Source organism: Astyanax mexicanus, chromosome 6, assembly GCF_023375975.1.
Source record: "Astyanax mexicanus isolate ESR-SI-001 chromosome 6, AstMex3_surface, whole genome shotgun sequence".
NCBI classification, from domain to species: domain Eukaryota; kingdom Metazoa; phylum Chordata; class Actinopteri; order Characiformes; family Acestrorhamphidae; genus Astyanax; species Astyanax mexicanus.
Window position 1 is genome coordinate 37937382 of NC_064413.1, and position 26561 is coordinate 37963942.

A 26561-nucleotide genomic window follows, 5' to 3' on the forward strand; every position below is an offset into this window, starting at 1 on the left:
ATAATTTACATCTCTGCATATATATCATGGATGTTTTTAGTGTCTAAAAACACATTGACAAACTGCATTTTATATTCTTATTATTTTTTTTATTATTATTTATTTATTTTTAGAAATCTGCTGCTAGCAATGCATTTTGTCTGAGTGTAAAAAATAATATTTAATAATAAAAATGTGCATTGTAAACTTTAATTATTGATATATGTTTATCATATTACCCAGCACTATATTATTGTTTTTTTAAGACAGTTTTAGCACAGACATTTATGTGTATCTTTATATTTTTCTGTAGTTATTATATTTTTAAATAATACAACAATTCTAAAATAAATAAAAAAATCCAAAAATATAGCTTTTACTAATATAAACGTTGTTAATATTTTAATTAGGTTTTATTTTGTTAGATTGCAGTGTTTTCCATTTCTGTCCCTGGGGCTACTGCAATATGTGAGTTTCCCTCTGGGTTTAATAAAGTAATCTGTCCATATATATATCTCTCTATCCAGACACCTATCTCTGTCTCTTTCTCTGCCCGACACGTGACTCGTTTCGTTGAATCGTTGACGTTATTTTTTGAGGATTTTAAAGATAGTTCAAAAGAATCGGTTCTGTAAACTGAATCGAAATTCCCCGCGCAAACAATCAGTTCGAAGGAGTCGGTTGAGCGAACTGACTCGATCTCCGCACCACTACGGACTGGGCCTGTGCCCCGCCCCTCCCCTCCCCCTTCTCGCTGTGTTAGCCTTGCCCCCGTGTTGCTGAAGCGGAAATGTGCTCCAGTCTCCCAGCACGGAGGCATTTTTGCTTGATTATGTTCAGCGATTCGCGTTGTGCGGACAGAACAGCGACCGAAAGCCGCCGAGGCTCGCATGGCTTCGACAGCGAGCGACCTTGAGAGGAAAGCTGGAAGGGAACCAGCGCTGTTGGAGGGTCGGTAGGGCGGGAGACGCCGGAGCGGAGCTGCGGTAACTTGGCGACCGTTTACCGAGCGGAGCAGCGGGGAAAGGTCTGGAAAACAAGCGGAGCGGAGTGAACTGAGGGAGGGGGGCGGTCACGGCGGACTCACCGGTTCTTCTCCACCCGTTAAACTGCTCACTGTTAGGGCTCGGTAACGTTAGACTGAGGGGGGCTCGGGGCCTGTCGTGCCCCCTGAAAGCGGGGCTGTAATGCAGTAAGAGGATCTGGTGGTATCTGCGAGCTAAGCTACATGGACTGTAACGTTAGTTTAGTGAATTATTTAGTCGTTTTGAGCACCGCGCCTCGCACACCGACACCGCCTGCTTCTGTAAACATGCTCGGAAGGAAGGCGAGGGTTTAAATAGTCCGTTTGATGGGAAACGAAGAGCTCTGGGTTTGGGACGAGCCCAGGAAGGTGCGAGCGTGTGGCCCGTGTGGAGTCATGCGTTGGTGGGGGAGGATCGGAGCGGGGAGCTCACAGCAGCCCACATCGCTAATGGGCCACAGGCACTGAAAACAACTAACAGCTAACTATAGCTAACTCACTGGCCAACTGACACGCTTAGCACTGAATAAAAAGGTGTTTACCTTGGCTAAGTAGCTAACGTTAATTAGTTAACCCAATTAACCAGCTTACTAAATGCACATGATAGGCTTCTGAGATTAACGTTAATTAAAAACAATAATTAATCTCAAGTTTAGCTTGTCAGTTGCTTGCTTAATTGGAACAAGACCAGAGCTAACTAGCTAAACTATAACACTAGCTTAGCTAGCATTAACTGAGCTGGCTGATTAGCTAACCTAACCCTAGCTAAGTCTTACATTTCTCCTAATTCACACACAAGCTAGCCTAGTTAAGAGCAAGATAACTAGCTAACTAACATAGTTAGGTTAGATAAGGCAGCTAGCAATCAGTCTGCCACTCACTGTCTGTGAATTAACTTTAGCTACCGTCCATTCTCAAGCCTAGTATTTAACCTAGGTAGGTAATAAGGTCCATTTCCACGCACCTCCCTGTCCCCGCACGCTCATGTGTCTTAGCTAGGTAACTAAATGCCTCACTGATCTGCAACATCAACATCACTGTCCATTAGCCCAAATGGCGTCGTTTCCAGACTCGGACCTGCAGACGTGTCCTCTGTGTAAGGAGCTGTGCGGCTCCTCCGCTCCGATCTCCTCCAGTTCATCTACCTCTTCATCCTCCTCCCAAACCTCCAACTCCTCTACCTCATCCACCAGACGACTCCACGTCCTGCCCTGCCTCCACGCCTTCTGCAGGCAGTGCCTGGAGGGCCTGAGGAGCAACGGCGACCCCCTGAAGCTCCGGTGCCCCACCTGTGACCAAAAGGTGTCGATGTCCGAATCTGGCGTGGACGCCCTGCCCTCCTCCACGTTCCTCTTCAGCGACCTGCTGGACGTCGTGGTGTCCTCCGAGGATCCGGGCAAAGGGAGCAACTGCCGGGTAGGCGGCAACCCCCACGGGGGGCTCCTGCGTGCGCAACACCTCGGGGACCCCCAGTGCAGCTCCTGCGACGAAGGCAACCCCGCTACCTCGCACTGCCTGGACTGCCAGGAATACCTCTGTGACAACTGCGTGCGGGCCCACCAGAGGGTCCGCCTGACCAAAGACCACCTCATCGAGAGACTGATGGAGAGTCTGCATCTGGCGGGCCGGACCAATAGCTCCTCCGCCCAGCTCAGCCTGTCCCAGTCCTTCCACAGCTTCTCCCTGCTCCCGGTGTTCCAGGACCGGGTGGACTACTGTCAGCAGCACGACAATGCGGTGAGTGGGGAGATCAGCTGTTAAAGAGGGGATTGTGGATGGTTCTTTAGTTTTTCAGAGTGGTTTAATAGTAATGGTTTTGGTGTATAAAAATTCTGAGCTTTTACATCCTTTTTATTTACTAAATAAATATATAAATCACCAGAGTATGACAATATTCTAGACTATAATATTTTTATTAAGATTTAAAAAAGTACCAAGGCCCTGCCCTATGTTATTGTCATTTTAAGGCAGTTTTATTCCATTGCTATAATAATGAAATAAGGTATAATAAGGATCACAATACATTTCATATATTGCAATATTTAAAAAAAATAGTTTTCCAACAGAGAAAAATAAACAATATTGGACAGACCTAATCTGTCTGTTGTATGTATGTAATGGGAAATGGGAGTAGTGTGAATTTTCTTTTTGTATTAGAAAGTTAAAAAAAGTAAAGTAAATAACAGTAATTACATTATTGTATCCTACAGTAAATAAATGTGCATGACCTCAATGATATTTTTTATCTGATATGGTCTATTGTTTGTTCACATATATAACAGTGAACAGTATTTTATCCAGACATGCAATACCAGACCAGTGCTTCAATAACTGTGACTCCATTCACACACAGTGTGAACTGCAGTAGGTGAAGAAAAAAGTATATATTTCACAAACTATGGTTTTAATTAAAATGTTGTTTCTTTAAAAGGGTCTAATTGCAATGTCATGCTGTATTATTATTATTATTATTATTATTATTATTATTATTATTATTATTATTATTATGTGAGTTGCATTTATTAATCTTAACATGACTAATATAATTTATCGCAATAAATTCTGGAAAAAAATATCACCCACAAAAAAGGTGAATGGCTCCCTTCACCATCATTATAAACGGACAAGGCATGGTAAGTTTTTCTAGTACTGAGCATTTTATGCCAAACCACTCTCACTTGAGCTTGTTTACATCTTCCCTAGTTACTACACAGATCCAGCAATGTTGACAATTTTGTTTATTGGTTCAGTGAGAACTCAGTAAAGCAGGCATTTAGCAAATAATGCAATAGTCCTAGTTATTTCTAAGTGTGTATATGTATATTGTGGCATGCAGCACTTTATAAAGGTTTTTACATGACACTGCCTATTTATCATCTCTCATCAAAGCTACATTCCTGGAAAATATGGTTTCAGTGACTGTAACAGCTGTGTCTGATTTAGTTGCCTCAATAATCTACTTAAAGTCAAATGGATACAGATTTTGAAACAATCTTTTTTCCCCAGTATTTCTCAGAAACAGTTAATTAATTAAGACAAAGAAATATTTTTTTTCATAGACATTGAGAACCAGTTTCTTGGACACACTCTTTCTGAGCCTAGACTAAAATGATTTTAATAAAAAAAAAAACAGCTCACCTCACTTTGCAGTTTTGTTTATTTTCTGTTGAGATTTTTGCTTAGACTGGGCTCAAAAACAAGTGTATTAGGAACACCAGAACACCTCCACATTAATACAACCATTTAGTCAGCCAATCATGTAACAGTAGTGCAATGCAAACAATTATACAGATATGGACTGGCAGCTTTAGGTGTTGTTCGCATCAACCTTTAGTGTAAGGCACAAATGTGAAATTTAATATAGAGTGTAGCATAATATTTGGTGTCAGATTTAAGCATTGGGTTTAAGCATTTCTAGAATTGTTTATCACTTGGGAATTTCAGTACAACTGTCTCTATAGTTTCCTCAGAATGCTTTAATACAGGAAAATATATCAAGTTTTCTGCAGTTCTGCTGGGCAGAAACTCATCTCAGAATGTGCAACATAACATGTCCAAGCGACCTTGAGTCAGATGGACTGCAACAGCAGGAGACCATAATGGAGTTTCGCTTTTGTCAGCCAAGAACAGAAAGCTGAGGCTGCAGTGGGGGCAGACTCATCAAAACTGGATCAGAACTGGATCGTCAGAACCTTGTCTGATGTATATTGTTTTCTGCTGAGGCACACAGATGGTAGGGGCACAATTTGGCAGAAAGTGTATCCCTGGACCCAGCCTACAGACCTGTATGGCCAATCTGAGTTTATAGCTTGGGGCTAATGTGCTAGCTTGTGACTGCTGCCGTTGCATGTGATCAGATATTACAGAGAGGCTAATGGTATGTCCTTAGCCGCAGAATGGTCGTGGTGGAGTTGGTGAAGGCATGTTTTGGATCATTGTCTTGTGCTAGCTTGTAGGGGTGGGCGATATGGCCTTAAAATAGATATTTAGGGTATTTTTGAGATAATGATATTTTTGGCGATATGATAAAACTGAAGAATACACTACTGCAACAAAATTGATATTAGTTTTTTTTTGGTGACACTATTGCAAATGATTTGATGTGGCACAGAAGTCAATGAGCCAATGAGTCCAATGTCCTAATACAAGTAATGTACTCCATATATTCAGGACTGTAGTAAAATAAATAATACTGGACAGATATTATCTGTCTCCTGTTAAATATATAATGTGTAATGAGGACAGGGTGAATTTTCATTTTGCTACAAACGGCATAATGTTTAATACCCTGATCTAAAATATTATCACAATATTTTAGGGTATTTTTGCAAAAACGATATTCAGACATTTTGGTGATATTATTGCGTACAATAAGATATGGCACATCCCTACTAGCTAACTCATTTGTGAGTCCCTCCGGGTACCACTGCAATGTTTCCTGGGCCACTGGCTGTTATGCAATCCCAAAATATGATAGATCCATGTGCTTAACAGTTGACAAAATATTTTCTTCCTTTTTTTTTTGGCATAATGTAAATTTGGCTTTTTACATTGTGTACAAACCCTTTGATAAAGGAATTTGGTAGGATTGGATTTGGTGGTATAGGTAATTGAGTTTCAATTGAAAGTTAAGAAGGCATTTTACCTCTTTCCTGTAAAGTTTAAAATAATTTTAAATATTTTTGTTGCATAACAGTGACCAATATTAAGACAGTATTTTTTAAGTTAATGGTCTTTTCTCTTGTGGCCAACTACTGAGGGTGTCTTGGTAGTGTTAGTGTAATAAAACACATCATTATACCTGAAAATGCTATGAATAATGACTGCTTTGCCGTACCATGCTATGAATTCTGAACAGGGCCTGTTTTGCATGTTAAGCCTGTAGTGTTTAATGTCTCTGAGCTATACTGACAGCCAGTGCTCACTGCACTGTCTGCTGCTGCTGCAGTGTAAAGAAATTGCCTGAGGCTTACAACCATATCCCAAACTGTAAAGGACTGCTTGGTGTTTCCATTGCTTGGTGCCTGTGGATTACGATATATGCAATGATATGTCCATCCTCTGACTGCTGTATCTTATTCAGATTGGTTAATTTGCATTTGTTTGAATCCAGAGTGTCATATATTCTATATTATTCTCAGCAGCATAAACTCTCCCAGTTAGAAGTCCAGCCTTGCCATGTGTTTGTATATTTAATAGTATTTAACATTGCTGTTAGAAATTATATTTTCTATAATCATAGCTAATATCATTGTCTACCTGTTCTGCTTGATTTTTCATTACTTAATTATGTAGGCCTCATGTTACTTAGGAAAAGAAGACTCAGCATTATACATAACAAATTATCTGTTGGACTGTGAATGAAAACTACTGGTATCTACTGGCACCCAGTCATTTGAAGGATGTGTCTTTACAAGCGTGCAAAAACATTGCATCCCAATTTTTTGAAAAAATTTAATATAACAGTAGATTTTTAGATTGTCGAAATTTCTGAATAAAAATGTTTTCCATTAAATTGTTGGAAAAAGTTTTTCATTAGTAAAGATTTATTTACGGGGATGTGATTTTTTTTTTTTAATTTATGTAACATCTATAACATCCGCCTGACATTCTTGTCCAAAGACACCTACATGTGAGTCAAATGTTGCATTTTTGCCAAGTTTCTTGACTTGTCTACTCAGTTTTTTTTTTATTAATGTAGCCTTCCCAACTGGGAAATTGAACGCTACTTTAACACAGGGGGGTGGTGGTGTCAGTGTTTTGTTTCTTATTGCATGTAGATAAATATAGTGACAAGCGTGTTGTCAGGAAGTGCACTAATGATGTGACCTACCCTTGTGGTTACATTAACAGTAATGGAGAGTGTTTTAGGTATGTGTCTGTGGGTGATGTATGGGGTGCTGTGGCTGCGGGGAGCTTCGGCGGAGGAAAAACAGGAAGCTCCCAGTTGGAATGCTATGACATCAGCTCCCAGTATCTGTGGGATTCTCATTCACATCTCTGCACACACTGCACATTTTGTCTGTCTGTCCGTATCTCTCTCTCTCTCTCTCTATCTAGAATATGCTACATTGTGCAAACCAGACTATTCTTACTTCTTACTTAATGAACACACTTCTAATGATGGTGAACTTTTTAAGACAGTTGATTGTGGTGATGTCACGTCAGTGAGTCTGCCCAGTCCTAATTGTAATCATGCTTTAGGTGTAAATAGTTGTGAGGCTTTGGTTTTTAAAGTGTGTCATAAAGAATGGAATGTGGCTCTCTGTTTGTTGAGTTTGCACTGCTTTAGTACTCTAGTCTAGTCAGATAGTGCAGGCCTGGCCATTAGCTGCATTTTGCATTCTTACTTTGTGAGGCGTGTGTGTGTATGAGACAGAGGGGGAGATTTTGCAGGTGAAAGGTCAGATAATGGTGTGTGTTTGTGTGTTGTGTGTGTGTGTGTCAAATCACAGGGTCAGGGGCCAAAGTCCATCACCTTCCAACCTTTCTGTCTTTTTTCCTAAAGTCACTGGCTTTAACAGTAACATTAGCCACCGTGGCTTTAGCTTCTCCATAGATCTATGCTGGTTACTGGCCAAGAAGAGGTAAGCAAGAAAAAAAATATATATACATTGTCTTTTACTTAGTGCAGTAGTAATGTGCTTATGAAAGTGAGTGCATGTACTAAAATATACACCTAGCAGTCATTACTAAGTTGTTGATCATTGGTGCTTTCAATTCATTTAGTTATCCAAGCACTCTTCAACTTGAGCTTGTGGTTCTTCTAAAAGCTCTTCATGGCAAGTCTCTGGTTTCTAGCAGGGGTCTTCGTAAAGCAGCCCCGAAAAGCCTTTGAGCACGCATTTTATGACCCTGTTCCAATGACTCCATTTCCTTGCGCTTCTCTTTGTTTTTAACCATTTTCATGTGCACTACTCTTGGACCTTTGATATTGAATCTGGCAGGCCATACTTAAAACAAACCCAACTCTGAAGAAACCAAGACAAAAGCCATCTGGTGCGGAGAGTCAATCTTAGACTGAGAGCATTTTTCGAAGAGGGTTTCCTCTGATGGAGTTGTGCTTGAGAGGAATGTGGAATGGAGTTCATTCTCCATAGATTGATGACTGTAGACAGTCATAGGACCAGAACCAAAACACAGCCTAGTTGTGTATATCGAGCTACCATTGCACATTTAATAGTTATAAAGTTACAAGTTTTTTGTGCATGAGAATAATTGAGGTTTTTCTCCCACCATACTAAATGTTAAATGTGGGCATATGTTGCTGCTTTTCTAAAATATGTGGTGCTGATATATCTACCTATCCACATACATATATAATATAGATAGATGGATACATGTGAGTATTATACGCAGTTCGACTTGAGTTCTGAGATTCCATCTTATCCGCTGTCACGTTGAGATTGACGTCATTTTCCACGTGGTGTTCTGCGTGTAGCCATAATGCAGGAGTTTGAGTGGAACATATGTCTGTATGTCTGAGCTTTTAAATAGTGTTAAATTAAAAAAGGCAGACGTATTCAGAGAGTGGAGAGAGGAAAGGCATTTATAACTGCCTATGGATTAATAGGGGAAACTTTGAGATTCAATCAGTCAAAACAGTTAATAGGATGTTTTGCCAGACTCGTATATAAAGGATAGACCTACAGGGTTTTACTCAGTGAGATTTGTTATGCATTAATAGTTATACCTAATGACTTTTAATAGTGCTAATGGTAGAAATAAAAATTCCTGTCTGTGACTGCTTGTTTTTGCAGATACGTTGCTGTTTTATGATATTTTGAATCAAAAGTTATATTACTTTTGACTTCTGACAAGGGAAACATAGCTTGCAAACATCAGTGGCGTGCAGTTAATATAGTGGGTACCCCTTCTACAACACTGGCTTATCATTGGACAATTCTCTGTGGCATTTAAGAATAAATCATACAGTCTGGATGTGTATGTATGTGTCTGGATCTTTTTGTATTTGGTTGGTTTGGATTTACACAGCAACTGCTAATTACTGCCAAATAATCAATCTTTAGCCACATATTTACTGAGGATACAAGCACATCACAGTATTAAATCAACATACAGCAGTCAGCCACAACATTAGTACCAACTTCCTAATATTGAGTGGGCCCCCTGGTGGCTTTTAAAACAGATTGGACCATTTGACGAGAACATGGCATGAACTCCTATAGAATCTGGCATCAAGGCATCAGCAGCAGATCCTTTAATTCCTTTAAGTTGTGAGGTGGGTCCTCCATTGGCTGAAGCAGAGGTGCCCATGAACCCCCCCCCCCTTTAAGTCACCCTCAAGTGGTGCTTATATTGATCTGTATTAGTTGATCTGTATATATCCCTCATATGTAGTATTGTATATTAGTATATAGTGTATTCCTTTTATGTTTCATAAAATTATTTTGTGATTTATGCTTCTTTTTTTTTTTGTTGATAAGTTTAATTTCACATTAGTTTGAGCCCTCCGGTCAGCCATGTTTTGTGGTCCATGTGCCCATAAGCCTTTATTAGCAACACCTTTTTTACTACAGGACCAGAGCCTCTAAACCTCTGTAAAGACATGCATGTAAAAAAAAAAAAAAAAAGATTGTGTGCCCATAGTGTGTGTGTGTGTGTGCATGCATGCTTGCGTGTGTGCACATGTCTTCAACAGTTTAACAGATGGATTTTAACAGATGGATTCCATGTCTTCTCCCTTCACACTCGCACACACGTGCACACACCAGGATGCTTGGAGGGTCTTATATAATTTTATGTGCATGTTGTTCCTCGTCCATCAAAGGAACTCCTGTGTGGGACAGAGCTGTAAATATCCCTTTGGCATGTGACGCTCAACATCATGAGGTGAAAGTCTACGAGGTGTCAGAACATGCATGTTTTTCCAGTGTGTATAGGGCCAGAACTTACTCACTGCAGTCGCTTTAATAAACGCCAAGCTAAACTTCTGTGTTTTTAAGTAGTTGGTGATGCAGGTGATATAACTGTTGGGGTCTACACAGATGTGTGATGGGACTTGCAGCCATTGGCTCCAGGAAGCTGCACACGATCTCTCTCTGTCACACATAAACACACATGTGCACACACATAGGAAAAAGGGGCCCAGTGGATTTTGTTTGGCCTCTCATGAGCAGCCAATGAGGTCACCTTAGTGGTAGCCACCTCCCACAACAGCTATTGGGTTGTACTGGATGTGTAAGGAAGTGGGATGCATGACCATTTCAAACCAGTGCAAAATTTCTGCACAGCTGTTTTATATTCATGTTTATACATGTGATTGTGGTTAATATGGAATAGTCAGTGTGCTGGGAGTCCAGATAAGACTAATACTTTGCAGCATTAGTAACTTTGAGAAAGTCTAAATTTCAATTTTAAGTTAGGCCAGTATGTACTGTGGATGCCAGTATGTACTGAGTAGACCAGTATGCAAGTATTTCTAGACTCCTACATTGTAAATTTGCTACACTCAAGGCAGCGAGGGATGTGGGTATTAACTTGTGTTTTTTGGAATCGTGCCCGGTTCAGTTCACATGTTTGTGTGTGAACAGGGTTGAATGGAATGGAGGGGTGTCTGCTAAAGAAAGGGATGTGCTTAAGCAGAGGAGAGATGTGTGAGTTTTATAGATTTGGACATTTGACATCCTGTGGTGACCACATTAGACAGTTAAAAGGGTTCTGATGGTAAAGAAGACCGAGCTCCATGTTTTTCAAACATATCCAGAAGAGTTTGGTATGTTTCCATGTGGAAGACTGGGGTCTGATTTCCCTCAGGCAAGCATACAACTCTAAACCAGTGAGGCTTTGCTCAGACGGTCGGCTCAAATCCAGTTTGATCTGGGAAGATTTTCACATGAACTTCTGTGGATTCAGATCTGATTCAAAGCAGATATATCTGCACAAATCTCGTCTGACAGATCAGATGATCAGATCAGGCTGGTTCTTGAACAAAAATACCACTGGTGCTTTTTTTAAAATAAGGGCAAAATTTTAATGTTCATTAATTTTTATTTAACATTTTGCACTGTTTGTACAGTGGCTTGTTGTGGGATATCTTACAGCTCTCCATGCTTAGTGGGTGGATGTTTTGACAAGGTTCTGAAAGGAGTAACATTTAAACACTGCATAAGTTGACTAAAATCAGGTATCAAAGTGATTACCATCTAATTATTCGAAAATTAATGTGGTGGTTAGTGTGATTAGAGGTATTGAAGTCTTTTTGTGACAGGCTGGGTATTAAAAGGAGGGCTTGTCAAGAAAGTTCAAGTAAGTAAATAACGGAATAAAATGTAAAACAAAAAAAGAAAAAAAGCAAGTGAGAATCACTCCACTCCATTCAACTAAAACATCAACAGGACGGCTGTAAATTAAAGTTAATTAAGTTAATTAAAAGTGATTTAAGATTTTTTTTATAGTTCTTGCAGTTAGTTACCAAGTGCATAAAACAACCTAAATTTAAATATAAAAACTGGTTGCTAAATAAGAGTTATTTGTTAACTAAATAATTAAACACTGCAGCTGAACTTAGAAGTTTCTAAGGAGTTGTTGGGTTTTTGCTTTAGTTAATAAATACTTAAATCCATTTCTTCAAATATTACTTTGACTGCTGTCTTCTAATCGGTCATAGACATATAGTCATAGACAATGTCAAATATCTTAACTGTTTTAATTTTTTTTTTACAATCCTTAGTCAGCATATTCATGTGCGTCCTTATTATAATAATTTCTGTGGTTATGCAAGAAAAAGCGACTACAGTCCAGATCATACAAGTAGGCTTTAATGAATTTCGACATGAAATTCCAAACATTCTAGCTGGAAATCAGATTTCAGAAACAAATCTGACTTGCCTCCAGTGTAAACAAAGCATGCAAGAGTTTTCACTTTCTGTGATGAGTAGATCTTTTTACAACACAGAAAACTCATGTAGATACGATTTAGTCTGTATTTAGCTATATTTATTGAAATGCAAATATTATGTACACATAATTTCCACATGATACACAAATAGATGGCCAGCTCACACAAGCTTGTGATGTCTGTCTGAAAACATGGCCATCTACTGTATAATGATGCTTGGCGGTGAAATGAATAATTGGCTGCCAGTATCTGCTATTAGCTAAATTTAGCCACAAGCTTCTTTGTGTGTCTGTATCTCTTCTGCAGGATGGAGAAACTGAATCCGTCTGTAGCTGCTGCGGCTTTTGAGTAAGGCCTACAGCTGCCAGAGGCACAACAAGAGGCCTGTATGACCAAGAGAGTGAGAATGGTTGTGTGTGAGAGGGAGAAGAGACTCATGAACAAATGAGATGAAGAAAGGGAACACATAGATGCTTCAGTAAAGATTTATGCTAGCTGTCTGAGAGACAGATTTAGTGTGTCTTAAAGCATCAGACAACAAAGTTCATTAATCATCTGATCAGCATGTTGTTTAGGGTGTTTGCGCTTGTAAAGTCCTGCAGGAAGGTTCACAGTTTGTATAACAACATCAAAATAATATTGTACTAAACGCTATTTTTTTTTTTTTTGTTTTTTTTATCGTTCAACCAGTCCAACTGATTTTGGGTAACTCAGACCAGAATGTTCTGCTCTGGGTACCACACATATTTTTAGAATGCACTGCAATATTTGGTACAAGCTTTAGCAGATACATTTTGTGTGCCTTTCTTTTAACGATCACACTTAGCTACTATAAGTGGTGTCCATCGCCAATTAAAGAAGTATTGGCAGTTAAATAGGACTCTCGTGGCCAGATAAACATGAATCTGGTTGGTCTGTGCTTAGTGTCAGATGTTGGATAGCATTTGAACTGTGGAGCAGTGGATATTAGAGACAGTTACTCCAACAAAAGCTGTATATGCTTTAGTCCATATAATGTAATTATTCTATAAACCCATAATGCAGATCAGCATCATCTCATAATCCTCATATCTAACCATTTGTATTGTTTGTATAAACATTTGCTCTTTTTATTCAGATGCATTCACATCTCTTAGCCCTTTTGGCGAATGTTTTTCTTACATGTTGTGTTTGTTCTGCCTCTTTGTGGCAGTCACAGCAGGTTTACACAAATGGGTTGTAGCTAAACATTTGATGGTCATCTCAGTAGTAGAACATCTTGAGAACCCCCACCTTCTCTGTCCTTCCAGAAGGCCTTTTCCCAGGATGCACTTCCACGTGAACTCTGTACACACTACCACAGTCGGGCCATCTGGTCCACAGAGAAAGGGCCAGCTTTTACGAGCAGGTAACTCGAGTGGAATCACAACTCTAACTTTACTGGCAGCTGCTCCCGCTCTGTGGTCGGCCCAGATATAATTAGCGTTTGATCGGTCCTTTGGTAAAGCTGTTCAATTTTGACGAGGCAGCATGAAGAAGAATGTTGTACATGATAGTGGGCTGGGAAGTGGCTGTGGGTGTGTTTGCGTGTGAATATTGTCTGGTGTGTGTGTGTGTGTGTGCATGCTCGTGTGTGGGTTGAGGGTTTGAAATAGAGATGGCTTTTGTGTGGGTGTTGTGTTTTTTTTTTTTTTTTTTTTTTTTACCCCATCCCTTTATTTATTCTCAGAAAATAGAAACACATTCACTCAAGTCGGTTTTCTAATGTGTTCAGAAGCTGAAAACTGTTTTTAGATAAACTGGTGGCGCTAAAGACTGTTACATAATCTTTTGATTGATGGACGTTTCTTACACAATGGAAAAAGAAATCTTGACACACACAATAGGCCTTCATCAATCCATCACCAAGTCGTCAGAACATAGGAAACCGAGACCAAGTGTGGCTTTGTTTGGTGCCTGAAAGAACTGGCGAAGGCTGGACCCCCCTCTTAGCTCCACATCAGTGTCACTCTGAACTGAACTGATAAGCTATTGTTCTCATTCAGCCCAAAGGACCACTTTCTTAAACCCGACATCTGCGGACACCGCTGTAGAGGAGTCCTTGAGTTTTGGGTTATTTTTGAGACATAAATTACACATTTACTGTAGCTACTGGTCAGTTACTGGCTGTTCCTGAGCAAATGATGGAATGTTGGGTTAATGTGGTGTGTGGTAAATGCAGTATTTTAACTAATGAAAAGGAATTTGATTTAATTTCTTAATAGTAAATAATTTCAATTTATTTGTGTTTAATTACGCCCAGCCAGTTTGCAAGTCTGCATTTGATAAATTCTAAGTGACCCTGCAGCTTGTAGAATCTAACGAATCAATATTCATCTATTCAAATATTCTCCCATTTAGCACAAAAATGTGAAACCTGTCCTTTACTGAGATTTATTTTAGACCAGTGGGATGGATTAATTTTACTTAAGAAGAAGTCAATGCAAAAACATTAGTGGTTGATGCACATGAATACATAAATAAACGTATGCATAGACATTAAGCAGATAAAAGCCTTGGCATTACAACATTTCAAATAGTTACGGCGTCCTTGTTTAATACTCTGTATCAAAGCTCTGAAACCTCAGTTATCAGCACCTACTACTGAGTGGTTCTCTTTTAAGGCAACCCATATGAGATAACACTAGGGCAGGACTTGCCCAGGGGGTAGATTTGGCTTAGTAAGACTGTTTGGCATTCCAGGCATCATTTGCTTTGAAAGTAACATGAGCTCTGGTCGGCAGAGATGCAATACTACTATGGAGTTCCATGTTGTTTTGTGGTATGTCACTCACTATGTATATAATACCACTGGGGTCAAATTTAATGTGAAGATGACGAGATGACATTAATTGAAATGCCAGACATGGAAACATGTAGCCTTTTATTAAAATGTTCAGTTTTGAGTATATTGTATAGAGATTATTTTTTTGCATGGGAGAATTGCAGCCTAACAGATTACACTGTTCCCCAAACATGCAGATTGTAATAATATTTATGGGGTAATCACAACTATAATGATGTTATGACTATGTGAGTAATGTAATTCTGGTATTCTAAATGGAATTCTAGTGGTTATTTTTTTGATACAACTAGCTACTATTTATCTTTTATCTAACATTGACATAAAATGTGAATTTTTATCAGCCTGTCTGAATAGTTTAAATTACATTGAAAGTTCTCATCATTGGGTTCAAGCACGGTGTAACGCACGGTAATGTTGGAGTTGTTAAGCACAAACATGAGGGACAGTCATTTTAGATTGGACTAATTTATTTATTGCTGATTCAGATTTTTGGACTTGATTGATTGAATTGTTGAATTCTGGTAGCTCCACAGTGATTAGCCTTGTGTTTTAGTGTCTGTGTGCAGCAGAATGCAACAGAATGTTCATGTTAAAATCATAATAGTTTTCTCTCATTAACAATGTGTCCAGATCATGCTACAGTGGACTGGTTTCTGAACTAGTCACCCTTTTCCCTGATCGTAAGTTTTTAAAAAATAAAAGGGTTGCGTTTTACTGAATGCATTTTAAATGTGTACCTTTTTAATTGATCCATTTCAGGCATCTGGTTTCATTACACTGCAGATTTGGAGTATTTACTCTTTTGAAAATCATTAGGTTTATAAATGCAGTGTAATGTAATGTTTTGTCCTTGTCTTTCCTCAGGTGCTGCGATTTTTCTGCGAGAGCTGCTCCATGCCCATCTGTAGGGAGTGCAGTGTGGGGAGACATGTGGGCCACAGTGTATCCTACCTGCAGGATGCACTGCACGACTCCAGAGCGCTCACAATCCAGCTGCTTGCTGATGCACAGCAAGGTAGACAGGCTGTACAGGTCAGTCATCGCTACTGTTTTCTTTTTATTTAATTGTTTCTATTTATCTATCACTATAACTCTATATATGTATTTGTTTTTCCTTTATTATATTGTAGTTTATATTTCAATGTTCATTTTTGGTTGTCAGGGACTGACATTTCAGTTTGCATAAACATCACACAAATATGTATCTCTCCGTTCTGAAATGGCTGGAAAAGTCTTTCAAAAGAAGACCTTTTCAATCAGGATCACAGTACCCCAACCCCCTCTCCCCTCTCGCCCTGAATAGAGCAGCTCTTAGTGCGCTGCCAGCTTGCATTCACAGCCCTGATGGCCTGAACAGGACGGATCATTAGTCCAACACAGAGGAAATGTTTCTATCACTCACACTTCTGTCGAAAAGAAAGACAGCAGGGCAGTGGGGGGCAGGGATGCATCCCCAAAGAGAGCTGTTCACGTGTTCTTTGGTGACGCTGAGCGGAGCTGATCTGCAGGAAGACACAGCAGAGAATTTGAAAGTGAAAGGCTAAACAGATTGGTCCATTCTGGGGGAAGCTGCTATTGAAGAGGCATTCCAGAGGGCGTTCCTGCCCCACCCTCTCTTTAATGTGGCAACTGAATTTGCATGAACACCCCCCCCCCCACACACACACACACACACACACACAACCCCACACAGCTTTCTTTTTGCTACATTTATCATCTTTACACAGGTTGGATGGATGGTTTAGGAAGTCCATTGCTGCTCTATTGCCAATCTATAGCACTGCTCTTTGGCTAGCAGAGACCTGTACTGGACTCTGTCTACTTCTTAGTTTTGGGTTTATAATTCTACGCTCGGTGTGATTTTGAATTTTAGCTCCTAACATAAAAGGTCAGCTGGAGACTAATCATGCTGCATGTTGCTCATGCTAATTTTTAATTCAAGGCTCTCTCTCTCTCTCTCTCAAAGCCTCATCAGTTTCAGCCCTGAAGGCCTGGTGCAGAGTGGCTGGCTGCAGCTGTATGCGGTCGATTGGCCCGTTGTACTTTGTCCTAATCCTATTACTATGTGGTGTTAAATAGGAAGCCTCTAAACATTTATGGGCTTGAAAGCTCCTGCAGGGGTTTAACAATGGCAGTGGTAAACACAGTGCTGAAAAAGCTCTGACCGTGACAGGCCCGTGCCGCTATAGACCCCCTGACCACTCCAGCTGCATCAGCGCTACCTAATCCCATTTACCGGATTTTACCGGTTCAGTTCAGCTGCGGCTTATCCCACCTGACTTGTACCAATCAGGAGTGGCTACAACTGAGTTTACTAACTGAGAACATGGTAAAAATATGCCTGGGAGGATTCAACAGTTCTTCTTGTTCAGTTCTCTGACATGGCTGTCTCAATAAGAATTAAATTATACTTTCACTCTGTTTTGGAACACAATTAGAGCAAATATTGTACTGTTATTTATTGTCTATATATCTATCTATTATTAAGAAGTATTTTATTTTGTAGAGATTAGCAGAATAAAAACAAATAAAACATGTATATATGTAAATATGGCAGATTATTGAAGGTCACTCCAGAGCAAAAAAAAGGGAAACTTATTGGCATAGTACTGTAGGGTCTGATCATTTTGTGTGCAGAACATGGTCAGAATTGTAGAATAGATTCATGAAATCAAAAATCATATATAATGGTTTAAATGGAAAAATTCTAATTGAAAAACAGCTCTGCCATTCCAGAGCTGTAATAGAAGGAAATAAAGGCAATCCTACTCAGACTTTCTTCCCCTGTGTTTCAGAACACAAAGACTTAAAACACAAAGTTCTTAAAGATCCATGATTTATTTTGTCTACAGACTTGTTTGCGCTATTACTAATTAATTATACCAATTTAATAAGAAATATTATTGTATGCTATTGTGTAGGGTGTGTTCTGTAAATTCATTAGTGTTTAGAATCAGTAATATTAGATCAAATTCAATTATAAGATGTCAGAAAGGAAAAAAACAAGATTGACATCCCCTAAATTTAAAATAGTGAAACTACATTAGAAATTAGTTTGATTTATTTAAAAAACTGTTTGTGAAAATGACCAGATTATATTTCACAAAACAGACCAACAAAGATTGACCTTGTTATGACACTGGCATTTCTTACCGTTTGTTTTATAGTCAGCTGTCAAATACCCAGAGGACACAACGTCAGCTTCATGCGTATGTAAAAGGTAGAAATGATCTCAAACTGAAAAGAGAGCAATAAAGGCAGAAGGTGGAAGTGTGAATGAGGTCACAGTTGGTGTGCAGAGCGGGGGAGCTGTGTCCAGATCCCCTCTGCTCAGAGTATTGTACTGTTTTATACAGAGGCCATGGGTCATGACACTGCAGTTTGACCTCTCTTTTGCCTCTGTAAAACGTCACAAAGGGAGCCCTCATGCTTTCTTGCATCCATTCAGGTTATGTTTGGGCATGCATCTTAATTTTGTGGATGTCTAAATTTAGTAATATGTTCATATCCTGTCCCATCAAGCAAGTCTCTAGTTATGTTCTTGGAATGTGCAACACTGATGGAAGTTCTTCTCTTTGTTATTGTTAATGTATAAAGGTACCTATTTTAAATGAAAAATAAATAAATATTAAACGGGTGTTTTATCTTTAAAAATAATTAAAAGTTGTATATTTGTTTTTCATCTTAGTTTATTATAGAGTATGCTATTGTTCATTTTTCTTCTTCTTCCATTACTGACAAGCGTCTTAATTGTATTCACAGCTGAGCATTGAGAAAGCCCAAGCCATCGCAGAGCAGGTGGAAATGAAGGCCAAGGTGGTGCAGTCAGAGGTGAAGACCACCACACTACGCCATAAGAAAGCCCTGGAGGAGCGCGAGTGTGAGCTGCTTTGGAAGGTAAATGGGCACTGGGCTTTACTGCTCTGTGAAAGAGGCCTGGTCATATAACCATTAGCATTGACAACAGGGGCTTTATTCACTTAACTGAAATATTTTCTTACCACTAAGGCTACTCTGATGGGTGGGTAGAAACATGCTTCACTCAGACACAAGCAATTCTTTGTGATGTTGAGGGTTAAACAGCTATGTATAAAGTTTCAGTGCATTCTTTGTTTTCGAAGAGGAGTCTTTGCAAACCGTGCTCTTCTCTTAACACCGTGGTTGGTCTCAGGCGCCATTAAAACAAGCAGCTATGTAAAACTGTATTGACGAGAGTTCTTACTATTGACATACTTGATGTAGTAGTATTATTTGTGTATAAGTCAAACTTTTTAATGGACTAAATCAACTCACTCTTTAAACAAAAATAACCTCATGTATATGTGTGATTTAAATGTGGAAAAAGAGTAATTGTCATCCCTGGTCCTGAAGTACATGCTTGATCTAACTAATCAGCTTAACAAGCCTTAAAGAAAACATTTAAGTGAGTTTGACAGTGTGTACCCCAGGACCGATTGCCTCTATTTTAATCTTGCAAACATGTGATCTAAGAAATCTTTTTTTTTTATTTCCCTGTGCAGTTGGAGAAGATACGTCAAGTAAAGGCCAAGTCACTGTACCTCCAGGTTGAGAAGCTCCACCAAAATCTCACAAAGCTGGACAGCACTATCACCACAGTGACCAAGGTGCTGGAGGAGGGCCGCAGCATAGACATCCTGCTAGCCCGCGAACACATGCTGAACCAGTTGCAGGAGCTCAAAGCACTGCGCTGCATTCTGCAGCCACAGGAGGACGATCGAATTATGTTCACACCTCCAGATCAGGCGCTTCTGATTGCAATCAAGTCCATGGGCCTCATCAGCAGTGGAGCTTTTGCATCTGCCACCAAAGCTCATGGGGAAGGTCTAAAGAGAGCTCTACAGGGAAAGCTTGCCTCATTTACAGTGGTGGGCTACGACCACGACGGAGAGCCGCGGTTGTCTGGTGGTGATGGCGTGTCTGTGGTCCTGATGAGTCCAGATGGAATCCTGTCGAGTGCCGATGTGTCTGACCACCAAGATGGCACCTACACAATCAGCTACCTCCCCAAGAGTGAGGGTGAGCATCTGCTCTCTGTGCTGATCTGCAACCAGCACATTGAGGGAAGCCCCTTCAAAGTCATGGTCAAATCTGGACGCAGCTACGGAGGCATTGGTCTCCCTATTGCGTCTTTTGGTGGAGAGGGAGACAGCGAGGGCCAGCTGTGTCGACCTTGGGGCATCTGCGTTGATAAGGAAGGCTATGTGATCGTTGCTGACCGAAGCAACAATCGAATACAGATCTTCAAGCCATGTGGCACCTTTCACCACAAATTTGGCACTTTGGGCTCACGGCCTGGCCAGTTTGACCGGCCCGCTGGGGTTGCCTGCGACAGCCAGAGGAGAATCATTGTGGCTGATAAGGACAATCACCGCATCCAGATCTTCACCTTTGATGGCCAGTTCCTTCTCAAATTTGGTGAAAAGGGAACCAAAAACGGGCAGTTCAACTACCCCTGGGATGTGGCCGTTAATTCAGAGGGGAAGATTCTGGTCTCAGACACGCGCAACCACCGAGTGCAGCTGTTTGGGCCTGATGGAGTGTTCCTCAACAAGTACGGTTTCGAAGGCGCCCTCTGGAAGCATTTCGACTCACCTCGAGGAGTTGCCTTCAACCAAGAGGGCCACCTTGTTGTGACTGACTTCAACAATCATCGCCTGCTCGTCATAAGGCCTGACTGCCAGTCGGCCCGCTTTCTTGGCTCCGAGGGAACAGGAAATGGGCAGTTCTTGCGTCCGCAAGGTGTAGCCGTAGACCAGGAGGATCGCATTATTGTGGCTGATTCGCGCAACCATCGAATTCAGGTGTTTGAACCCAACGGCAACTTCTTATGCAAGTTCGGGACTCAGGGTAGCGGCTTCGGGCAGATGGATCGCCCATCGGGTATAGCCGTTACCCCTGACGGAATGATTGTAGCCGTTGACTTTGGAAACAACCGAATCCTCATGTTCTGAGCTACTTGCGCGAGGTTTGGAATGCATGGTAGCTGAGGAGGTTTAAAAAGAAAGAAAGAAAGAAAGAAGATATAGGTACACACTAATCAGGAGCAAACATGGCTGAATTTTGGAAACATGGCAGTACAGAGCCTTTTACACATCTATATCTATTTATCATGATTGTAGTATAATTTGCGCTGCTGGCAAACGTGTCCCTGTCGTACACAAGCCATTTGTCCGAGTAGGAATAGAGCAAAAAGACTGTGGTTGCTACTAGTTTAGGCTATTTTGCTCTTGATCTGTGTCTTGAAATCTTTCTTATTTGTTTGATTTTGTTCTCAGGGAATTTCTAGCATTCTTGAAATAATTTTCTGTCTCTGCATTATACCTACCTCATCTAGCCTATGTATGAATGTACTCTCTTGTGTGTGCAGAGTCTGTGAAGTTTTATAAAGAAGTCTACCTCAGTGCTTTTTTATTTGTAGAGTCAGAGAACATAACATAAGAAATGAAGCAATGTTTGGTTGATATTTGCACAGCTCGCACAAATTTCTCCTGATTGTTACTGTGCACAGAACACAGGTTGGACCCCTGAATGTTAGAGTACAGTGATCCAAAAGACTAGGGCTGCATGTTTTGGCAGAAACGTTTGGATAATGTTTTGATAAATCTACTGTTGTTGTTTCTTTTTGGTTTCTTAATTTCATTTTATGTTTTTAAATTGGTTTTCATTTGCATCATACCTCATGTTTAACTTCTTACCTCACAACTTTAAATGTACCTTAGTGTACAAATGCCTCATTTTGCATACCTCACTTTCTGTTGATTTCCATTTAAAACCAATTATGCAAGTCTATGGAAACAACAACCATCTACCAAAATGTATGATGGCCTACAGTATGAATAATAGGCTCTTACTGAACTACTTGGTAGGTTTTTCAGTATATAACAGAGCCCAGAGTTTAACTGCTTGCTCTCACTTCCAGAGAATTCTATGAAGATTTGAAGAATTGTTTTTGTTTAGTTGATTTGTGAGTTGTTGTTTTTTTTTTTTTTCTTCTTTTGGACTTATGATGAATCATCCCTTGTTTTTGTTCATTTTTTTGTTTATTTTACCTGTATGTTCTTCATCTAATGCAACATTAGGATGAAGTGAAGTTTATCAAAAAAAAAAGAAAAAAAAAATGATTTTTTTGGCACATTGCTGATTTGCTGTAGATGGCAAACATGGATGTAATCCAAATCTTGTAGGACTACATAGTTTATTTTGATGAAAGTCCTTTCCGAATGTATTTATTGGCCAAATCCTGAAAGAAAGAGTTATGACCTAAATCTTCTGGGAGACCATTCGCTCTGTTGATGGAACACAGTTAAAAACATCTCAAATCATTTGAGCGTGGTCTAAAATTAGAGAATTTTTTGCTATATTTGTGGGGATCCACTTTAATGAATGAGGTTGCCTGCTTCTCTCCTCACTGTCTATAAAAAGAGAGTATTTAAAAGCAACAAAAAAAGACCAGCACTGACATCCATCAGAATAGTCTGGTTGCTGGTTGCAGTCAGTGTAGGGATAGGGAATTTTAAAGTCCATTTGCAACTAAAGGTTTCCAGTGAATTGTGGCAAAGTTTCACTGAAAGGCAGTAAGTAATATATAGATATATTGACCACATTCCCCTTACAGGGCCTAAATCCCAAAGTCTGCCTGTCGGGTATTGCTGTTGGTCGGCTCCTTTCTCTTCTGGACGGTCATTTCCTGTCTGTTAAGCTGCTTTTGCAGTGGCGGAGGTGAGATTTACGAGGGCTTTTTCTTGCTGATGGTGTGTCACTAGGTTTCTGCTCTTAGGTCTGGTACATAACTTAAGAGTCTGTCTTTCTAACACAGAAGGTTAAAAAAAGGAAGAAAAAAAGACGAGCACATTTGTGAGGCTAGTCGTATCTGGCTCCAATTTAGCATTAAAACTAGGCTGTATTTGTTTTATGCATACCATATTACCCTTCAAACCAGAAGAATATTCAGATTCTTGGCAGCTTTTTTTCCATGGCTAATGTCGTCACGGTGTTATACTGACAGTATTTCTACTAGAGAGACTGCTGCTTTTTGCACCCGTTTGCTTGAGATTCTTTTAAATGCATCAGAATTCTGTCTTGCCAAACGGTGACCATTGGAAATGGGCATGTGCCAAAACAGGAATGTACGTGGACGTTGGTTCTGAAGCTGGTCTTTAGATTGGAACACTTGACCCTTTTTTCTATCAATTTCTATTCCATATATGACTTTACCTTTACACTGCAGTACCTTAATATGTACTGCAAATAAAGTTTAACATCCGTTTTGCTGTTAATCAGGAAAATTACCTGTTGAGAGGAATAGAGCAAAATAATGGAGGCATTGAACAGCAATGAGATAAATTACAGTGAATTTTGCTACTTTGAAATCTACGTATAGATTCAGTATTAATGTCCATCATTTAATATGTTTGCGCTCTGTCCCCAGAGATCCAAAGAAATCTCTTTAAGAGGAAAAATTGATTATTTTTGCATGCTTTAAAAGCCCTTGTAGACAAGTGTGTAAAAAGAGGCGATTGAGGGGAAACAATGACACTTATCTATATATACCAAAAATGTTCCTACGTTGGACTGTGTGTTGGATGGCTTTGACTACAAGATTGTATTACTCTTTGATAGATAGCTTTACAGAGCAAGGTACTTGTTTGCGTGTGACTCTGAGAGAAAGGTTTCAATTCATGCCTTAACACTGCTGCAGTATATGTCAACTCTGTTTAGTTTAGTTTAGTTTTTCACTCTTTTGGAATTGAATCAGAGCCCAGAGGAACTGGAAACTGCCAAAGAACTTTCTCTGTTTTTTGGATACACAACCTATGGCTAAAGTTATTATGGGATATGGATAAATCATGAGACTCCTCTCATGAAAAAATCATATGTCTTGTTTACTCTTAAAAAAGCATAGTGTTGGTAACAAATTACATTTAATCTAGGAATTTAGGATCTTGGATTTAGGATCTAGGTGGAGCTAAGGAGCCATATTGTTTAAGCCCCTCCCCTTCTGAGCAGTAACTCTAACCAGAGTTGAGCTCATCAGTATATACTGTGCTTGGTGGTGGCTATAAGGAAAGGTGTGTAACGCTAGATTTAAGGGTGTTTTGTGGGCTAGTTCCCTTTGGCAGGACATTGGTGCCAGTACAACAGCGAAATAGGTACAACTGTCTACATTAAGTCATTGTTATTAATCAGACTCAAACTGTGCCCTTCAGAATGTCTAATCGCCACATATTAAATATTATTAATATTATTATTATTATTTCTTGATCGGACCTTTGGTCAGCATCTGTACGGGTTATGGTGTACGGGTTATGGTGTATTCCAGCTTTTGACTTGTTTCCTTACCTGGATAAAAAAGCAGAAGGAAAATGTAAACAGTTCAGAAGTGCATGGTCTTTTTATGATTGTATTATCTACAAAGAAAAAAAACACAAAAAAACTCAGGTAGCTTTCTAGAGATTTGATTCAAATTCAATTTGTTTCTTACAATTGGGATAGTAAATCCTTTGTTAGTACTTCATAAAAGTTAGTATCTATTTTGTGTGTGCATTTATTGTATTGATCTATAAAAAAAAGAAAATAATTTGCTGTTGTTGAATTTCAGAGGATCCTTTACAACCAAATTTGCAATTTTTTGTTAACTTTTAAACAGGGAGGTGAGCAAAATCAGATTTAGAAAAAAAAAAAAAACTTGTTCAACAATTCAGATAGCACTAAACCAACTGCGCTGAGATATTTTTGATACCCAAATGAAACACAATCTCATTGGTTACTGCATAGATGGGAAATGTATTCCATATACTGAAAATCGAAATTAACCAAAGAAGCAAACTGGCTGCCTAAAGACATGATTTTGCCTTGGGCTGCTTCAGAAATGCCTTATCATGTTGGTTTTTCTGATCGCAGTAGTCCACATCTTTTGTATATTTAGGAATCCAAATTATATTACAGAATATTAAATCCCCATTTCTTTCATTACAGGTTTGTTTGATCATTGTCTGATCCTGAGCTTGGCTGTGAGACAAGCTAAGCTATAAGGTATAGATAGGTGGTTGCCTAAGATCCGACCTGGGATCAGTTTTGCCTTTTAAAATGTAATGGTTAAGGTAGTGGGGAAAGTAGTAAATGCAGATTCCCGGTCTGTTGTCTTGTTGTCTTGGGGGGGGGGGGGGGGGGGGGGGGGTGGATGTGGTAGAGTTTGGTGCCCTCAAAGAGGTCCACATTTGGGTTTTCTCATTCCGTACTCCTCTCTCCTTACTCTTGCTTTCTAAGCAGCACTCACCATCCCTGAACCTTTCAATCACAACAACAACAAAAAAATACTCATGGATTTCTGTCTGGTTCAGACGGAGAAGACTGTATGAAATATTTGGTGGTCTACAGTCTTGTGCTCTTGTCTTTGTGGACTTTAAACATTTTTCCTATGCAGTTTTTGATTTTATGTTTGGTTGTTTATACTTAAATAAACTTGTATCTCTTGGGATCCTGAATTTGTGCTTTGTGTCTGTTTCCTTCCTATTCATGTTCTATTAATTGTACTCATTATATTGTTTGTTAATGTCCTTGTTTTTTTTCCAATATTGATAAAATTTACTTTTAAAAAATATATATATATACAGTGCCCTCCATAATTATTGGCACCCCTGGTTAAGATGTGTTCTTTAGCTTCTCATAAATTGAGTTTTGTTCAAAATAATATAGGACCACGATGGGAAAAAAAAGTAAAGTCCAACCTTTAACTCAAGTAAATTTTAAGGGGGAAATAAAATCCCTGACTAAGAAATAATTATTCTTCATAAAATCACCTGTTCCACAATTATTGGCACCCCTAACAATTCTTAGGAAATAAATGTAATAAAAGTATTTCTGTCACTTCTACAGTAGTTTACGAAGTTGATCAGAGTATGTAGGAACATTTAATTAGTAATTCACAACTTCCTGTTTCCCTGGGGTATAAATATGACGTGACACAGAGGCCATTTATCTTCAACATGGGAAAGACAAAGGAACATACCATTCAAGTGAGGCAGATGTGTGTTGACCTTCACAAGTCAGGCAATGGCTACAAGAAAATCGCTACTCGCCTACACCTGTCCATATCTACTGTCAGAGGAATTATTAAGAAGTTTAAAACAACTGGAACAGTGGTAAACAAGCCTGGACGAGGACGCAAGTTTATTTTGCCACCACGCACAGTGAGGAGGATGATAAGAGAAATAAAAAGTTCTCCAAAGCTCACTGTTACAGAATTGCAACAAATGGTAGCTTCTTGGGGTCACAAAGTCTCCAAAACAACCATCAGGCGCTATCTACATGCCAACAAGCTGTTTGGGAGGCATGCACGGAAGAAACCATTTCTCAATCACAATCATAAACGCAAACATTTGGAGTTTGCTAAGTGGTACTATGACTTCAACTGGGACCGTGTGCTTTGGTCAGATGAAACAAAGATAGAGCTTTTTGGCAACAAATGCTCTAAGTGGGTCTGGCGTAACACAAGAGCTGAGTATGCAGAAAAGCACCTCATGCCCACTGTGAAATACGGCGGGGGATCAGTGATGCTGTGGGCCTGTTTCTCTTCTAAAGGCCCTGGGAACCTTGTTAGGGTGCATGGCATCATGAATGCTCTAAAATACCAGGACATTTTAAAACAAAATCTGGTGGCTTCTGCCCGAAAGCTGAAGATGGGTCGTCACTGGGTCTTTCAGCAAGATAATGACCCTAAACATGTGGCCAAATCTACACAGAAATGGTTCACCGCACACAGAATCAAGCTCCTCCCATGGCCATCTCAGTCCCCAGACCTCAACCCCATTGAAAACCTGTGGGGTGAGCTGAAGAGGAGAGTGCAGAGGAGA

General features: G+C 39.7%; 1 protein-coding gene across 2 annotated transcripts; it reads left to right on the forward strand.

Moving 5' to 3' along the window:
* Positions 1-725: 725 nt before the first annotated feature.
* trim71 (tripartite motif containing 71, E3 ubiquitin protein ligase) lies at positions 726-25193 on the forward strand. 2 transcript variants are annotated; one of them, XR_002650442.2, is made up of 5 exons: positions 726-2740; positions 15553-15720; positions 18451-18585; positions 19209-22041; positions 22098-25193. XR_002650442.2 is itself a non-coding variant. In XM_007250425.4 (4 exons), the coding sequence occupies exons 1-4, from the start codon at positions 2057-2059 to the stop codon at positions 20658-20660; spliced, it is 2439 nt and encodes an 812-aa protein (XP_007250487.1). In that variant the 5' UTR covers positions 726-2056; the 3' UTR covers positions 20661-25193. The 2 variants fall into 2 exon arrangements, 1 of the variants encoding a protein (XP_007250487.1); XM_007250425.4 differs by having other exon boundaries at positions 19209-25193.
* Positions 25194-26561: the final 1368 nt, after the last annotated feature.

What these genes read in the sequence shown, in the direction of transcription:
- trim71 (XM_007250425.4), top strand. Translation starts at nt 2,057, where the DNA reads ATGGCGTCGTTTCCAGACTCGGACCTGCAGACGTGTCCTCTGTGTAAG. An exon ending in GTCAGCAGCACGACAATGCG is followed by an intron (nt 2,741 to 15,552) that starts GTGAGTGGGGAG and finishes GTCTTTCCTCAG; the next exon opens with GTGCTGCGATTTTTCTGCGA. An exon ending in AGTGTGAGCTGCTTTGGAAG is followed by an intron (nt 18,586 to 19,208) that starts GTAAATGGGCAC and finishes TTCCCTGTGCAG; the next exon opens with TTGGAGAAGATACGTCAAGT.